The 17,543-nt window shown below is 41.0% G+C and overlaps 1 protein-coding gene across 1 annotated transcript; it reads left to right on the forward strand.

Annotated features, from left to right (window-relative positions):
• Positions 1-251: 251 nt before the first annotated feature.
• Positions 252-17,543, forward strand: LOC311243427 (uncharacterized protein; the record flags this gene model as incomplete). Its single annotated transcript, XM_084332658.1, has 4 exons — positions 252-302; positions 13,971-14,915; positions 17,231-17,484; positions 17,540-17,543. The coding sequence occupies exons 1-4, from the start codon at positions 261-263 to the stop codon at positions 17,541-17,543; spliced, it is 1,245 nt and encodes a 414-aa protein (XP_084188784.1). The 5' UTR covers positions 252-260.

The raw sequence follows: 17,543 nt of genomic DNA on the forward strand, positions 1-17,543 counted from the left end.
TCATTGTTCGTGTGAATCAATGACACTAGTTAGAATGTCTTTGTGTACAAAAAGGGATATAAACACAGTCAGCAGTTCTGAATAATATACCATATTTTCCAGACTGCTACACATAGATATCTATGACTGTAACGACCCTAGTATCGGGCTCATTGGTCGGCCGGGCTGTCACTCTGCTCTCCACCAACCCGGGGCTGGCACGTGACGCTGTTCGCGCGAGCCTGCGGGTTGGTGGAGGGGAGGGACAAGGGCTGAAGTGGATGAAGCCTGTTGACGGTTGTCCGGAGAAAACAAAGATACAAGTAAGTAAGTGATCTACAGATGCTTTCATCGTCCATTCTGTAAGTTAGCGAACGGAACAGAATGAAACAGCATCTCTTCGTGTTCTTCTTGTTCTTCTTGTTCTTCTTCTAACGTGAGGGAAACCAAACGTGAACATGTAACGGCAGCCACTCAAAGATAAAATGGCGATTGCTAACATGCAAGAGAAACACACGGCCAGCTGCTAGTTTGCTCAACTTGTGAAAACTCACGTTACAAGTAAAATGCACCACATTAAATGAGGTAATACATCAATCACAATATTACAAATAATAAATGCATGTGCCCAAATAAATCAAAGTTAGAACTTTGAATGTTTGTTATAATCATGCTGTTTTAGAAGCGCAGTGCAGACTATCCTGATTGATTGATTGAAAAGTTTATTAACAGATTGCAGAATGGGTACAGTACAGTACAGCTCAATACATACAATTGTTAGGGGATGCAGACCAGAGAAAGACTTTCGTCTTGTTTACATCAGGGTCCCCCATTTTCAATTCATCATACATCCTACATGTCTGATCAGTACATAGAACTATCCTACATGTCTGATCAGTACATAGAACTATCCTACATGTCTGATCAGTACATATAACTATCCTACATGTCTGATCAGTACATAGAACTATCCTACATGTCTGATCAGTACATAGAACTATCCTACATGTATGGGATCAGTACATAGAACTATCCTACATGTCTGATCAGTACATAGAACTATCCTACATGTCTGATCAGTATATAGAACTATCCTACATGTATGGGATCAGTACATAGAACTATCCTACATGTCTGATCAGTACATAGAACTATCCTACATGTCTGTGATCAGTACATAGAACTATCCTACATGTCTGTGATCCGTACATAGAACTATCCTACATGTCTGGGATCGGTACATAGAACTATCCTACATGTCTGGGATCAGTACATATAACTATCCTACATGATTGTGGTCTGTACATAGAACTATTCTACATGTCTGATCAGTACATAGAACTATCCTACATGTCAGTGATTAGTACATAGGAGGGGTTGGGGGGGGGGGAAACACTGTACAACTGTACAAGAAAAACTGTACATTGGAATATTGACAACCATACTAGGTAATTTACTGTACATTGGAGGGGGTTGGGGGGGGGGGGAACACTGTACAAACAAGCAAGACTGTACATTGGAATATTGACAACCATACTAGGTAATTTACTGTACATTGGAGGGGGTTGGGTTAGGACATTTACAGGGGCCAGTTTCGAATTGCAGTCTCCCGTAGGTGTTCTTTGAGAGTGGTTTTGAAAGTGGGTAGTGATTAGTGTTGTCACGATACTGGAATTTCGACTTCGATACGATACCTTGAAAAGTATCGATACTTCGATATTATTTCGATATCAAAAAAAAAAATATATATATATATATATATTTTTTTTTAAACAAATTTAGCTTCAAATTTAGCTTCTCTCTGGTACTATAAGAGAAGATAAATATAACAATTTTAAAACCCTTTGTTTATCTTTAGATCACACATTTAAAAATAACTGTTCATCTCACTTCAATGCAGAACATGGTATTTTCTCAAGCAGACAGATGTAAACACTAATCTGTGTTGCATGTACCTGACAAACTGAACTGTTTATATTACAGTTAGTAACAGTTTCGTTTTTATAGAGAGAGAGAGAGAGAGAGAGAGAGAGAGAGAGAGAGAGAGAGAGAGAGAGAGAGAGAGAGAGAGAGAGAGAGAGAGAGAGAGAGAGAGAGAGAGAGAGAGAGAGAGAGAGAGAGAGAGAGAGAGAGAGAGAATATGCTCGGAGCATTTTAGTAACGTTACATTTTCAACAAGATTGCTGCTATTTAAACACTTGATGGAAACGGGGTAACGTTAACCTTATGTCGACTGTAGTATTGTATGACCTCGACATAACGTTTACACGTTAACGTTACTCTGTTACCATGCAGTAATTATACAAGTAGCCAGCTAAGCTAACAGAGCTAGCAGTAGCTAACGTTAGCTGGTAGCTGTAACGTTACAACGAATCAGCTGTTGATATTATGCGCCATCAGTAGACAACGTATCATGTATTAAACTAGAGTTAATGGTTTAATGCTTCAGTCACAGTGACGTTGAAAGAGCAGCTGTCACGAACCTCTTTAATTTCTTTATGGAGATCGGCGCTGGCACTGCTCTAACACCGCTTGCAAATATCATTGGGGCATTTGTAGCTTGTCCCTCGTTGTTTACTTGAAACCCGAAGTACCTCCAAACAGCACTTCTGCTGTTTTCTTTATCCACAAGCACAAGTTGCGGAGGCTCTGCATTTACCATCTTCAGCTAAAATGTTTGTTTACTAACTGAAGAAGACGGCTCTCTGTGACTCTGTGAGGGGGAGGGCTGGACTCGGAGGAGCTGGGGAGCAAGCGCGCTGAGCGCTCTGAACAGCGGCGCGTCAACAACTTGCGGTAGAACACTCGCCAGCTGGTACCGATACTGCAGAAAGTATCGGTACTTCGGGAAATGAGTATCGAAGCCGTTTTAAATATTCAGTATCGATATGTATCGATACTTCGATATTTTTGACAACACTAGTAGTGATTCACATTCCTTTACAGCTTTGGGTAGGGCATTCCAGAGCTAGGTTTTGATAGCTAGGAGGCTACCTTAGAAGAGACTCAGAGTGAGGGGGTCAGGTGGCGTAGCGGAGATTGCGTTCGTCACCAACACCGGAGACGCTGGATTCGCCTGTTCGAATCCAGCTCACAGCTCTGGCGTTGTCACCAGCTTGGCTGGCCGTTCACACTAATACAATTGGCTGTATTAGAGGGTGGGAAAGCTGGCGGGGTGGGTCCGGGTCGTTGTAAACAGCGACTCCTACAGTTCGGTCGGGGCGCCTGCTCAGCGCGGATAGGATCTAAGGGGGGTAGTGTGATCCTTCCACACGTTACACCCCAGGGTTAGAAATAAAAAAAAAAAATCCAAGGGCTTTTTTTGCCCCCCTTAATTGATTTTCGGGGGCTTTTTTTTGTATTTCGGGGGCACAACATTTTTATAATGAAAATTAACATAAAGATTATAAAACATTGTTGACATTTTTTTTTACAGTCTTCGTCCCTATGTTTGATAACGTAATGTTAATGTCTCCATATATAGGGCTCTACGCTAACCTTTTTCCCAAGGAGCACATGTGCTCCTAAATAAAATGTTAATAAATAAAATCTAAATACAAATTTAGGAGCACACAGAAATTTAGGAGCAGAGTGACAATTGTTCAAGTAACACACACATTGATTGATTGAAAAGTTTATTAACAGATTGCAGAATGGGTACAGTACAGTACAGCTCAATTATACATACAATTGTTAAGGGGATGCAGACCAGAGAAAGACTTTCGTCTTGTTTACATCAGGGTCCCCCATTTTCAATTCATCATAACATATATGACATACATGACATACAGATAGACAGTACTGCTACATCTATACATTTATGACATATCAGATTTGCACACACACACACACACACACACACACACACACGATGTGTGACATGGCTTGGTTTCATGTTTTGAGGTACCTTCAATTATCTGTAAATAATACACACATACTCTATCTAAATAGATTAAATATGATTGTCCCTGAGGGCAAGTTGTGTTGTTGTCAGATCGATCAATGAAATACGTTGCCCGCTCAGCGCTGTGGAATGAAGGAAATGCGCATCGGGATCATTTGGATGTTATTCTTTGGAGTTGAGTTACAAATGGAACGGTCTTTCCCCGCCGAACACAAGTTACTTAACGTTACACAGGTCGCGCTATGCAGATGCTTAGCTTGCTAACGTTAAGATAGCAGTGTAACTTAATGTTACACAGCACTATGCATGCTTGCTGAAAAGCAGAGCTCTCTGTCTGTCTGTCTGTGTTCGCACCTCAAGCACCCTTAACACGCAGCGGGCCCCGCCTCCCTCCCTCCCTCTTTGCATTCCACCCAAAAACTGAATTTCAGTCCAGTTTCTTAACTATTAACAGCGGAGCTGTTTTGTAATCTACACTCTGCAAGTAAATGATTTTTTCGGTTCGCACACACACATATTATTAGGGGCAAATACGGGGGAAATGCTCGCACTGTAGAGCATATATATAATTATATATATAATTAGTAAACTGTCGGGGGCTTTTATTGCCCCCCTTAACTGATTTTCGAGGGCATTTGGTCAATTTTCGAGGGCATTTTGCCCCAAGCCCCCGTTAATTTCGAACCCTGTTACACCCTCTCAGTGAGAGTCCGCGCTGCCAGGTGAAAAGAAGCGGTTGATTGGCTAGACGTGTGTCGGAGGAAGCACGTGATAGCCTCCAATCTCCCAGACCGACTGTGGGGGGTAAGTGCGCAGCGACCAGGAAGGGGATTGGGAATTGGCATAACGACTAACATTGGGATGGGAGAAAATCGGAGGAAAAAGGAGGGGGGAAAAGATCAATAAAAAAAATTAAAATAAGAGACTCCGAGTTCAGTGTAAAAGTGAGAGTAAGACAGACTAAAGTAAACACGCTCTAGCCTAAAGCTAACATTTCCTTTTCTCCCGTCGCAAACCGTTATTTCAACTTGTTAGGAAGTGGAGGCTTCCCTCATTTAGATTAGATTAGCTGTCATTATACAGCACAAGTACAGTACAACAAAAATAAGTTTGGCAAATCTAGGCTATTTTCGGTACATAATGAACCATGACATGAAGGCATCTTTCTCTCTTAACACTTTGGTCGCCGGCCAGAAATCCGGAAATTACTGTGCATTGCCAGGATTCCTGGGCGATTTTAGCATATCTCATGATCTTAGCAGAGCTATTTCTATATTTTATATTATAACTATGGGGAAATGGTTTGGCTCATTTGACGACACAATGAAAAAAAACGTTTGTTTCTGCATGTCTTCGTTCGTTCACAATTACAAGTTAAAAAAAGGTCAACACAGGTAAAAATCCAGGTGGATTCTTTAGAAAAGGAGTTACAGGCCTTTTTATGAACGGTGCGCCGCCTGGGTGATAATAGGTACTGAACGTGTTATAAAGCAATTTAGACTGGGATGGATGGATGGATGGATGGTTTGTTTGATAGTTTGTTTGATAGATTGTTTTATTGTTTGATTGATAGATTGTTTTATTGTTTGATTGATAGATTGTTTTGTTGGTTGTTTGATTGTTTTATTGTTTGATAGATTGTTTTATTATTTGATTGATAGATTGTTTTGTTGGTTGTTTGATTGATAGATTGTTTTATTGTTTGTTTTATTGTTTGATTGATAGATTGTTTTATTGTTTGATTGATTGTTTTGTTGGTTGTTTGATTGATTTATTGTTTGATTGATAGATTTTTTATTGTTTGATTGATAGATTGTTTTATTGTTTGATTGATAGATTGTTTTATTGTTTGGTTGATAGATTGTTTTGTTGGTTGTTTGATTGATAGATTGTTTTGTTGGTTGTTTGATTGATAGACTGTTTTATTGTTTGATAGATTGTTTTATTGTTTGATAGATTGTTTTATTGTTTGATTGATAGATTGTTTTATTGTTTGATTGATAGATTGTTTTATTGGTTGTTTGATTGATAGATTGTTTTGTTGGCTGTTTGATTGATAGATTGTTTTATTGTTTGATTGATAGATTGTTTTATTGTTTGATTGATAGATTGTTTTATTGTTTGATTGATAGATTGTTTTGTTGGTTGTTTGATTGATAGATTGTTTGATTGATAGATTGTTTTATTGTTTGATTGATAGATTGTTTTATTGTTTGATTGATATATTGTTTTATTGGTTGTTTGATTGATAGATTGTTTTGTTGGTTGTTTGATTGATAGATTGTTTGATTGATAGATTGTTTTATTGTTTGATTGATATATTGTTTTGTTGGTTGTTTGATTGATTGATTGTTTTATTGTTTGATTGATTGTTTTTTTGGTTGTTTGATTGATAGATTGTTTTGTTGGTTGTTTGATTGATAGATTGTTTTGTTGGTTGTTTGATTGATAGATTGTTTTGTTGGTTGTTTGATTGATAGATTGTTTTGTTGGTTGTTTGATATATTGTTTGATTGATAGATTGTTTTGTTGGTTGTTTGATTGATATATTGTTTTATTGTTTGATTGATAGATTGTTTTATTGTTTGATTGATAGATTGTTTTATTGTTTGATTGATAGATTGTTTTGTTGGTTGTTTGATTGATAGATTGTTTTGTTGGTTGTTTGATTTATTGTTTGATTGTTTGATTGACAGTCCGACTGACTGACTGACAAACTTGAAATGCAGTAATACTATTATATCGATCAGGTGGGAATATATTGTATTGATCAGGTTAGTAGATATTGTACCGATCAGGTATTATAGATCATGTGCATGCAATAAACAAAAAAAAAACATTTTGACTGTTTCTCATTCATGTACTGTGCATAATCTGCTCCCGTGTTGTAGACACTGTGTTGCTCTGTACCTACCTGTTTTCCAATTTATTCGTCCATACATGATAAACACATTCATAAAGTAATAATAGCTTGTATTGATAATATATCAATTAGTTTCACTTGGAAATACTACTACCTTATCAACCACCATGCCTGGCACTAACGAACAAGTAAGTTATAACTACTGGTGTAGGTCCAGAAAACATTATAAAATACAGAATACTTTACAATGCAGAAAACTTGAAACTTTGATGAAATGAACATTTTTATTTCAAAATATGTTCAATAAACTGGGTGACAAGTCATCAGTACCAACCATTGTTGCTGTGCATTAGACACATATGCTGGTAACATTCACAGTATAAAATTATGGTAATTTACCAAGACAATATCTTATAAAAAGTGAACACTGGCTGATGATAACCAACCATTGTTTCAGTGCATTTAGAAGTTTGCTGGTAACATTCACAGTATAGGATTATGGTAATTTACCAAGACAATACCTTATAAAAAGTGAACACTAGATGATAACCAACCATTGTTTCAGTGCATTTAGAAGTTTGCTGGTAACATTCACAGTATAGGATTATGGTAATTTACCAAGACAATACCTTATAAAAAGTGAACACTGGCTGATGATAACCAACCATTGTTTCAGTGCATTTAGGAGTTTGCTGGTAACATTCACAGTATAGGATTATGGTAATTTACCAAGACAATACCTTATAAAAAGTGAACACTGGAGGATAATCAACGCATTGATAAATAAATGCAATGAAGACGTTCCACAAGACAGACAGACCGGCGCATGCAGTTCAGCGTCACGGAGCATTTAGCCTGCTGGCTACCTAGCTCCACTTCAACCAGCATCGGGAGCTCCAGCAGCTTGTCGATGTGCTAATAGCCTCAGCAAGCTAACGTTAGCTGGCTCCAGCAGCTTGTCGATCTGCTGGAGCCAGCTAACGTTAGGTTGCTGAGGCTATTAGCACATCGACAAGCTGCTGGATCTCCCGATGCTGGTTGAAGTGGAGCTAGGTAGCCAGCAGGCTAAATGCTCCCGACGACATCAACAAGCTGCTGGAGCCAGCTAACGTTAGCTTGACTGGTTGCTGGCTAACTAATGAAGCTACTCGTCCCGGGAGATGTGAACACGAGGAACTTAAAACTGCTGACTCTCTCCACTGCAGCCCTGTCGATGGTATTGGGGTCCAGCTTCTCTCCCTTTCTCCTGTAGTCTATGACCAGCTCTTTGGTCTTGTCCACGTTGAGAGAGAGGTTGTTCTCCTGGCACCAATTTGCCAGGTTGTCAACCTCCCTGTTTTGTCTGTAGGCATATTGGTATCCAGGCTGAGCAGTAGGTTGCTGTTGATCAGTGTCTTGATGTGCTTCTCAAAGCATTTGCTCAGTATGGCGGTGAGAGCAACTGGGCGCCAGTCGTTGAGGCTTGTTACCTTGCTCTAATTTGGTACTGGCACAATGTGGGCTGATTTGAAGCAGGAGGGGTCTACACTCAAGGAGAGGGACAGGTTGAATATGTCCGTGAACACCCCGGCCAGCTCCGCCGTACATGCTCTGATCACCCGGCCTGGGATGTGATCTGGCCCGGCTGCTTTCCTGGTGTTGATGCGCTTAAACTCTGCCTCTGTGGCCGATTTATTTTCTCGGCACAACATCCTCAGTGCATTTCTGTAGGAAACCAGTGATTCCTCTGTGTTTTCCTCAATGTTATTGTCCGGTGAGTCACGGAACATTTCCCACTCTGCATGATCAAAACAGTCTCATAGTGCCTCGTCCGATTGGTCAGACCAGATCTGTACTTCTTAACACTTTCGGGGCCATCCAAGTGTATATATAAGTTATTGGGCGCCAACGGGTAACGTGTATATATACGTTTTTAGATCGTTTTCCCTTTTTTTTGATTTTAATATCCTATTCAATGTCAGGGACCTGTATGTTGCCTGTAAAAGGCATACTGGGACTCCGAAGGTGCAGTACCAGCCAGATCCTGCTAGTAGGTGCAGTAACCCCTGTTCCAGACCGGGTGCTACACTCAAATGTCTCCGGGCTCTCTTTTCTAGTAATGGGGAACCTAGGGCTTCACCCGATCCCATTGAATCGTTTTCGGGACCCCCGATCCATATGCTGTGGTGGGTTATGTCGTGGACCAAATGGACATACAATCTACCAGATGGCGATCAAATAATTTGAATATTCTTTTTGGAATACCACCGACTACAGGACAATTTGACGTAAATTTCAGCTTGATCGTGCATAGTTTTCATACCCATCATGATCCCCCTGATTGGCGTGTGTTGTGGTAAAAACGAATGCCGTTATTGGCAATCAATTAATCAGAAACGCCGCCCCCCCCCCCCCCCCCCCTTTCATGCACTCATGATTAAACATAATACCTATCTTATGCATTTGATTTTTAAATAGTAGCGTGTGTAGGGACGAAACTCTAATGGCTTTAGTATAATACACGTTGCGGGCTATAACCAGCCTCCCAGGAATTAGCCTGGATCATTCCGAAATTATACTCATTTTCACCACGGTATAAAACAGGAACGTATGGATGAAAAATTTATTTATTTTTTGCATCTTGAACAGAAGATAGTTACTGTCAAATGACCATGGTATTGTATCCATAGCTATAATATAAAATATAGATTTAGCTCTACAAACAACGTGATGCACAGTGAAACTATGTAATGAAAACCTGGCCGTGCTTAAACAGGATGGGGAATTCCAATGGCCCCGAATGAGTTAACGGTGGGCGGTGCTTGCTTCAGTTTCTGCCTATAGGCAGGTAGAAGCAGGATGGAAGAATGGTCTGACGGAGGAGGGGCTTGTATGACTTCCTGAATGGGCTGTAACGATGATCCGGGATGTTATTTCCCTGTGTTTTCACATCGATGTGCTGAAAGTATTTAGGTAATACTTCACACAGAGATGCTTGGTTGAAATCTCCAGAAAAAATAAATAACGCACATCCTCCATTCCTTGGTGCTGAGCCAAACTGTAAAAACAGTAGTACATGAAACAAAGCGGGGCTCGCAACTCACTTTTGATGCTCTAATGTGTTTTAATTGTGACAAAAAATAGCAGATACAACGTTTCGACCCTTCCGGTCTTTTTCAAGTATGAACACAACAGAAAATTGCATCTTTTTTATACAGGAAATTAAATTAATAAATTAGCTATCAGCCCCACCTGGTGATCAGGGGCGGTACCAAGACTTGCATGATTTTCTTATACATTTTAGACATGATTTAGTAACAATTTATCTTTTACATTTGACCTTTTTTAGAAAAAGATTTTTTAGAGAAATATGTATATATATATATTAAACACGGTATTAGACATGATTTATTGCATCTATAGACAGCAGTGTGTAAAGTACTTTCTTTTGGACCCGGTCCAGGTCCTAGCCACTGAAAACAAAAAGGAAAAAACAGTGACCCAGAATGAAGACTATCTATTGACTGTCTCCCTCTATTGGTTTATTTACAAATAAGGCCTAATGTCAAAGTCCTCATTGAGTCCTGCTGGTGCCATAGTTTTGAGGTAATGGATCCACCACACTTCTCTCCTCAGTAGGAGATGATCTATATCTCCCCCTCGTCTTGGAAGATGCACTTTCTCTATTCCAAGGTATCTTAATGATGAGACATTGTGGTGTGCCTTTTTGAAATGTAAAGCTACTGGGCTTTTTTCATCCCCATTCCGTATCGTACTCCTGTGTTCAGCAATACGTGTTTTTAAAGCACGTGTTGTCTTACCGACATATGCTTTACCACATGGGCAATTGAGCATATAGATTACATTGGTAGTTTTACATGTTATTTTGCCTCTTATTTTGATCTCTTTCCCAGTTGATGGGTGATAGAAAAAAGTGCACTTTTATGTAAAGTGACACTGAGCACACGAATCACAACGTCGGTTTCCATCTGGCAGGTCATCTAAAAAAGTTTTTTTTTTTAAGGAGGCAGGTCTGATTTGACCACAATGTCTCTGATGTTATGTGCTCTCTTGTATACTAGTCTAGGGAGGATCTGAAAAGATTTATCCAATGTTGGATCAGAACTGAGAAGATGCTTTTTTTTTTTTATAGTTTGCTTAAAAAGGTTGCCTAGAGGTGAGTATTGTGTAACACACTGTAGGTTGTGCAGAGGTAGTTTTGTTTCTTGTAGATTGTAAGCAATCGTCTTGTGTTTTATGGCCTACTTTCAAAACTGCTTTTTCTACAATGTCCTGTGTGTACCCTCTGGTTTTAAAGCTCGTTTTTAAAGTATCTGTCTGTTCCTAAAAAAACGCATCTGTACTACAGATCCTGTAGAACTGGCTGATAGGTAAACTGTTCTTAAAAAATAAATAAAAATAAAAATGTATCTCCAACCACGATGAAAGCAGCCTCTGGGTGTTTACCTTCTTTGCTGCTGATTGTTCTGGCGTGGAGTCTCCTCGCCCAGCCATGTCTCCGTCAAACATATGATGTTGCAGTAGGGGTGGACGTTATAAACGGTATACGGTATAAACGGTATGAATTTACTCTACGGTAGGGGTGGACGGTATAAACGGTATACGGTATAAACGGTATGAATTTGCTCTACGGTATGGATTTTGACTATACCGTCTAAACCGGTAGTGCAGCTCTAAAATACCAATGACGTCATGTAACCACAGCGCGACTATTTCACTCGCATTTGCCCCTAAAAATAGATAGAATTAGTCATAGATAATAGATATGTGCGAACTGGAAAAAGTTATTTAGGAGGCTTCGCGCAGTGGGCGTGCCAGCCCCTACCGCACGCATGTAAACACGGATCTAGTAGTCTAGTGGGACGGGACACGGGAGCTCAGCTGTCGGCGGCGTCTCCCTGAGCTAACGTTAGCTTAGCTACCGTTACAAAATGACCCAGTCAACTATTCACTTTTAGTTTAATACATGATGAGGCATTGTCTAACCGAACGGTATCTAGTCGGCCAGCTACCGATAGCTCCTGACATCAACAAACGCTCCACAAAGTCTAGTAGAGAGAGACGTGTGTGTGCTACCTGTTAGCCGTTAGCTCACGTTAACGCGAGTTAGTTCACCGTTCAAAACGAAATGTCCCATTGAACTAAATAATTCACTGAGGCGTTGTATTAACGTTATATATCCGGCTTAGCCGGATAGCTCCTGATATCAATGTCTTATAACACTGATTCGATGCGTATTCGAGCTGAGGGCTTGCTAACGTTATTCCAATATAATAGGGTCCAGGTGCAGCGCCGGAGAATCCTGGCCGTAGCTCTGCTCGAGGCTACTGAGTATAGGTCCAGGTGCAGCTCCGGGGAAACCTGGCCGTAGCTGGAGGCTACTAGAGTACACACAGACAGTGGAGCTTGTTGCGTGGTGGCGATGTCTCGCATGATAATACAAGTACAAGTCTAATTATATAATATATATATTTTATAAAAAAAAAAAAAAAAATTATATAAAATAAAAAAGTTTTTTTTATCAAAAACGATGATACCGTGATATATACCGTTACCGTCTATGCTTCAAATTATACCGTGATATAAATTTTAGACCATACCGTCCACCCCTACTCTACGGTATGGATTTTGACTATACCGTGTAACCGGTAGAGCAGCTCTAAAAGAGCAATGACGTCATGTAACCACAGCGCGACTATTTCAATCGCATTTGCCCCTAAAAATAGATAGAATTAGTCATAGATAATAGATATGTGCAAACTGGAAAAAGTTATTTAGGAGGCTTCGCGTAATTGTCACGCAATTGTCATTTCATAATAAACACATATCACCGCGGCGCACAGCAAGTTTCAATTTCAGTTCCTGGCATTTTTAACCAGTGGAGAAAGGTAAGGGATTTCCCTATCGTTTTTCTTATATGAATTATTCTACGTTAATAAAACATACCTGGTGATCAACTACAGTTTGCTGTAAACATTATGATATGTGTGTAGTGTTATGATAACGACGGCTGCAGCGGGAGGACGGCTGCAGCAGTGGAGTTGCGAATAGCATGTAGCTGCAGAGCCGCAGAACCATGGGCGCTTTTAGGTCTGGTCACAGGCCCGCTCAACAGCGCCCCCCCACCCAACGGCTGAATTGCCAATGGCTCCTGAAAGCGCCCATGGTTCTGCGGCTCTGCAGCTACATATGCTTCTAGCAAAATCCAGCATTCAGCCTCGCTGTTTGCAATGGGAGCAGCACGGAGTCTCGACTCTGGACTTATTTTATTTGGAATATAATGACTTTATACGCAAAAGTAGCCTAGTTTTAAGTTAAAATATTATAAATCTACATGCCTTGAGGATGTCATTCTTTATATAGCCTGCCTATCAGGCAAAAAAAATTATTCTAACGGAAACACTGATACCGTGATATATACCGTTACCGTCTATGCTTCAAATTATACCGTGATATAAATTTTAGACCATACCGTCCACCCCTATGTTGCAGTCCCTCGTTTCTTGTTGGAATCATATTCTTGCTCTTAGCTCGCACAGTTTATTATCCAGAGAGTGTACATTGGCAAGCAGAATGCTGGGAGGCGGGGGGCTATTGGCTCGCTTTCTCAGTCTCACCAGGAGGCCGGCTCTGCATCCCCGCTTTCTGCGTCTCTTTGACCTCGGCAGCACTGCGTTGAACGGGTCTGCTGCATTTCGTATGAACAACGGATCTTTGTGTAAAAACTCCAGTTCTGGAGTGATCGTCAAATCTTCTATGTCCAGTAGTGCCTCTCTGTCATATCTATCAATGCTGGTCACCTTTTTGTGTAAAACATTACTAAAAAACAACATAATAACGAAGAGTTGCTAGGTCGATAAGGAGCGCACAACACATCTTACTTACTTACTCTTACTTACTGTCCAATGGAGAATGAACAGTCACCTCATGCTATGTATCCAATGGGGAATGAACAGTCACCTCATGCTATGTGTCCAGTGGAGAATGAACAGTCACCTCATGCTATGTGTCCAGTGGAGAATGAACAGTCACCTCATGCTATGTGTCCAGTGGAGAATGAACAGTCACCTCATGCTATCTGTCCAGTGGAGAATGAACCTCTGTAATTTCACTGTAAGGCACGGTTCCTCAGGTCTTAAAGCATAAATCTATACATGGCCTTAGACTGCCAGTTTATAAACCTATCTCTTTATTTGAATGTTTCTTTCTCTCTCTGTTCCCCAGATCCATCCCGTGTCCTGCTGCCCGGCAACCAATAGAGACATGGAGGAATTGAGACATAATTCCTGTGACCAGTGTGGGAAGAGCTTCAAGAGAAAGGCAGAACTTAAAATGCACCACATGGTACACACAGGAGAGAAACCTTACTGCTGTGACCAGTGTGGGAAGAGCTTTAAGATAAAGGCAGAGCTTAAACAACACCACATGGTACACACAGAAGAGAAACCTTACTGCTGTGACCAGTGTGACATGAGCTTCAAGAGAAAGGCAGAGCTTAAACGTCACCACATGGTACACACAGAAGAGAAACCTTACTGCTGTGACCAGTGTGACATGAGCTTCAAGAGAGAGGCACATCTTAAACAACACCACATGGTACACACAGAGAAACCTTACTGCTGTGGCCAGTGTGGGAAGAGCTTCAGGAGACAGGCAGAACTTAAAAGTCACCACATGGTACACACAGGAGAGAAACCTTACTGCTGTGGCCAGTGTGGGAAGAGCTTCAGGAGACAGGAAAACCTAAAAAGACACCACATGGTACACACAGGAGAGAAACCTTACTGCTGTGACCAATGTGGGAAGAGCTTCAAGACAAAGAAATATCTTAAAATACACCACATGGTACACACAGGAGAGAAACCTTACTGCTGTGACCAGTGTGGGAAGAGCTTCAAGACAAAGTTGCAGTTTAAAGTTCACCACATGGTACACACAGGAGAGAAACCTTACTGCTGTGACTTGAGCTTCAAGAGAAAGGCAGAACTTAAACACCACAGACGGCGGAGGCAGCCATGCAAGGTGCCAACCTGCTTAACAGGAGCAGTTAGGGCTTATGTGTCTTGCTCAAGGACACTTCGACAAACTGCCCGGGACGAGCTGGAATCGAACCAGGAACCTTCTGATTACCAGACGACCGCTCTACCTCCTGAGCCACTGTTTATGGAGGTGATTATATCACTGTAATGATGTATTTTGATCTAAATCAAGATCCGTGGTCCGAGGTATTAAGAATAGAATCGGAAGGCGGTTAGGTGGCCGAGCGGAGATTGCGTTCGTCACCAGCCCCGGAGCTGTGAGCTGGATTCGCCTGTTCGAATCCAGCTCACAGCTCCGGGGTTGTCACCAGCTTGGCTGGCCGTCTGCACTAATACAATTGGCTGTATTAGAGGGTGGGAGAAGCTGGCGGGGTGGGTCCGGGTCGTTGTAAACAGCGACTCCTACAGTTCGGTCGGGGCGCCTGCTAAGCGCGGATTGGACTTGAGTGGGATAGTGTGATCCTCCCACACGCTACGCCCTCTCAATGAGAATCCGCGCTGCCAGGTGAAAAGAAGCGGTGATTGGCTGGACGTGTGTCGGAGGAAGCACGTGGTAGCCTCCACTCTCCCAGATGATCTGACTGTGGGGGGTAAGTGCGCAGCGACCAGGAAGGGACTGGGAATTGGCATACGACTAACATTGGGATGGGAGAAAAATCGGAGGAAAATGGAGGGGGAAAAAGACCAATAAAAAAAAAAAAAATAGAATCGGAATGCTAATATTGAGATGAATATCCGAATGATTGGGAGACAATTCCTAAAGTTCAATAAGGTTGTCTATTATAATATGGATCCATACAGTTTGTGAAATAAAAATGCTCTTTCGTTAGTAAAAGAGTGGGGAAGAAGGGTGGTGAAGAGGAGAGGATAAAGAGCAGAGGATATGAGACAGTAACACAGTAACAGTGTACATGTTTTATATCTCACAAAGACAAAGTCATATTACTTGATACATATTTAACATGTAAATTCTGATGTGTAAGTACTCATGATGCATCTACTGTGTCTCGACTGTCCATATTAGTCCATAAGGTACATCTCCCTTCACTGATTATATATCATAGGCCGTTTACATTATAGTGTCAGAAGCAGATACTGAGCAGAGACAGGAGCTATAGAGCGACTGAGAACATAGTGTACAGAATATGTTCATGTAAGGATGTGTGAATCATTTTTCCTCCTTACATTCACATTGTAGGAGTCATACAGTATCATATAAACATCAGTAGCTATACTCTATTTTTACTAACTGAAGTTAAATATGACTTCTCTATATTTACAACTGACGTTAAATATGACTATTTTTTATATTTACTAACAGAGTAAATATGACTATTCTCTATATTTACTAACTGAGGTTAAATCTTGACTTCTTTATATTTACTAACTGAGATTAAATATCACTATCATCTATATTTACTAATATCATATAATTTATATTTATTAAATATGACCATTTATATTTACTAACTGAAGTGATATCTGACTATTATCTAGTATATATAGAGGTTGAGTCGTTTCCTGTGATATATCACATTCACACTCCAAGTGAGTTTGATTAACCTCACAACTGCAAATATACCCTAACTGCAGTATTTTAGCCTGGTATCACCCTCAGTACCTGCAGTATTTTAGCCTGGTATCACCCTCAGTACCTGCAGTATTTTAGCGTGGTATCACCCTCAGTACCTGCAGTATTTTAGCCTGGTATCACCCTCACTACCTGCAGTATTTTAGCCTGGTATCACCCTCACTACCTGCAGTATTTTAGCATGGTATCATCCTCAGTACCTGCAGTATTTTTGCCTGGTATCACCCTCACTACCTGCAGTATTTTAGCCTGGTATCACCTTCAGTACCTGCAGTATTTTAGCCTGGTATCACCTTCAGTACCTGCAGGAATTTAGCCTGGTATCACCCTCAGTACCTGCAGTATTTTAGCCTGGTATCACCTTCAGTACCTGCAGTATTTTAGCCTGGTATCACCTTCAGTACCTGCAGTATTTTAGCCTGGTATCACCTTCAGTACCTGCAGTATTTTAGCCTGGTATCACCTTCAGTACCTGCAGTATTTTAGCCTGGTATCACCCTCAGTACCTGCAGTATTTTAGCGTGGTATCACCCTCAGTACCTGCAGTATTTTAGCCTGGTATCACCCTCAGTACCTGCAGTATTTTAGCCTGGTATCACCCTCAGTACCTGCAGTATTTTAGCCTGGTATCACCCTCAGTACCTGCAGTATTTTAGCCTGGTATCACCCTCAGTACCTGCAGTATTTTAGCCTGGTATCACCCTCAGTACCTGCAGTATTTTAGCCTGGTATCACCCTCAGTACTGGCATCAGTATCTGTGTATCCACATCAGTATGCATGGGACAAAAGAATCAGAGACATGAGCCTATAACGTACTGAATCTTCTAAACATGCACTCTTTAACTCTTCACAGTGTGAAAATGCGGTCAAGACTGAAGCTTCACTTAAAGAGCAAGGGTTGGAACATGAAGATCTGCAACGTGAACAATCCATAGATCAAGACTCCACCTCAAAACTAGCAGCGGCGTCTCCCTCCACTGACATAGAGGTGTTCGACTCTTTAGACGGGTTCCTAAAGGCCAAGAACATCAATTATGCGCACTGTCCCATTTTATCTGGCCCAGAGGAGGAGGACGGCGACATTCAGACCGGGGATCAGAACCCGAGGCCACAGATGACACCTTCATGTGAAACTGAGTCTGAGCCTGAACATGATGGGGAGCTAA

Source organism: Notolepis coatsorum (assembly GCF_963971535.1).
Source record: "Notolepis coatsorum genome assembly, chromosome: 17".
Taxonomy (NCBI): domain Eukaryota; kingdom Metazoa; phylum Chordata; class Actinopteri; order Aulopiformes; family Paralepididae; genus Notolepis; species Notolepis coatsorum.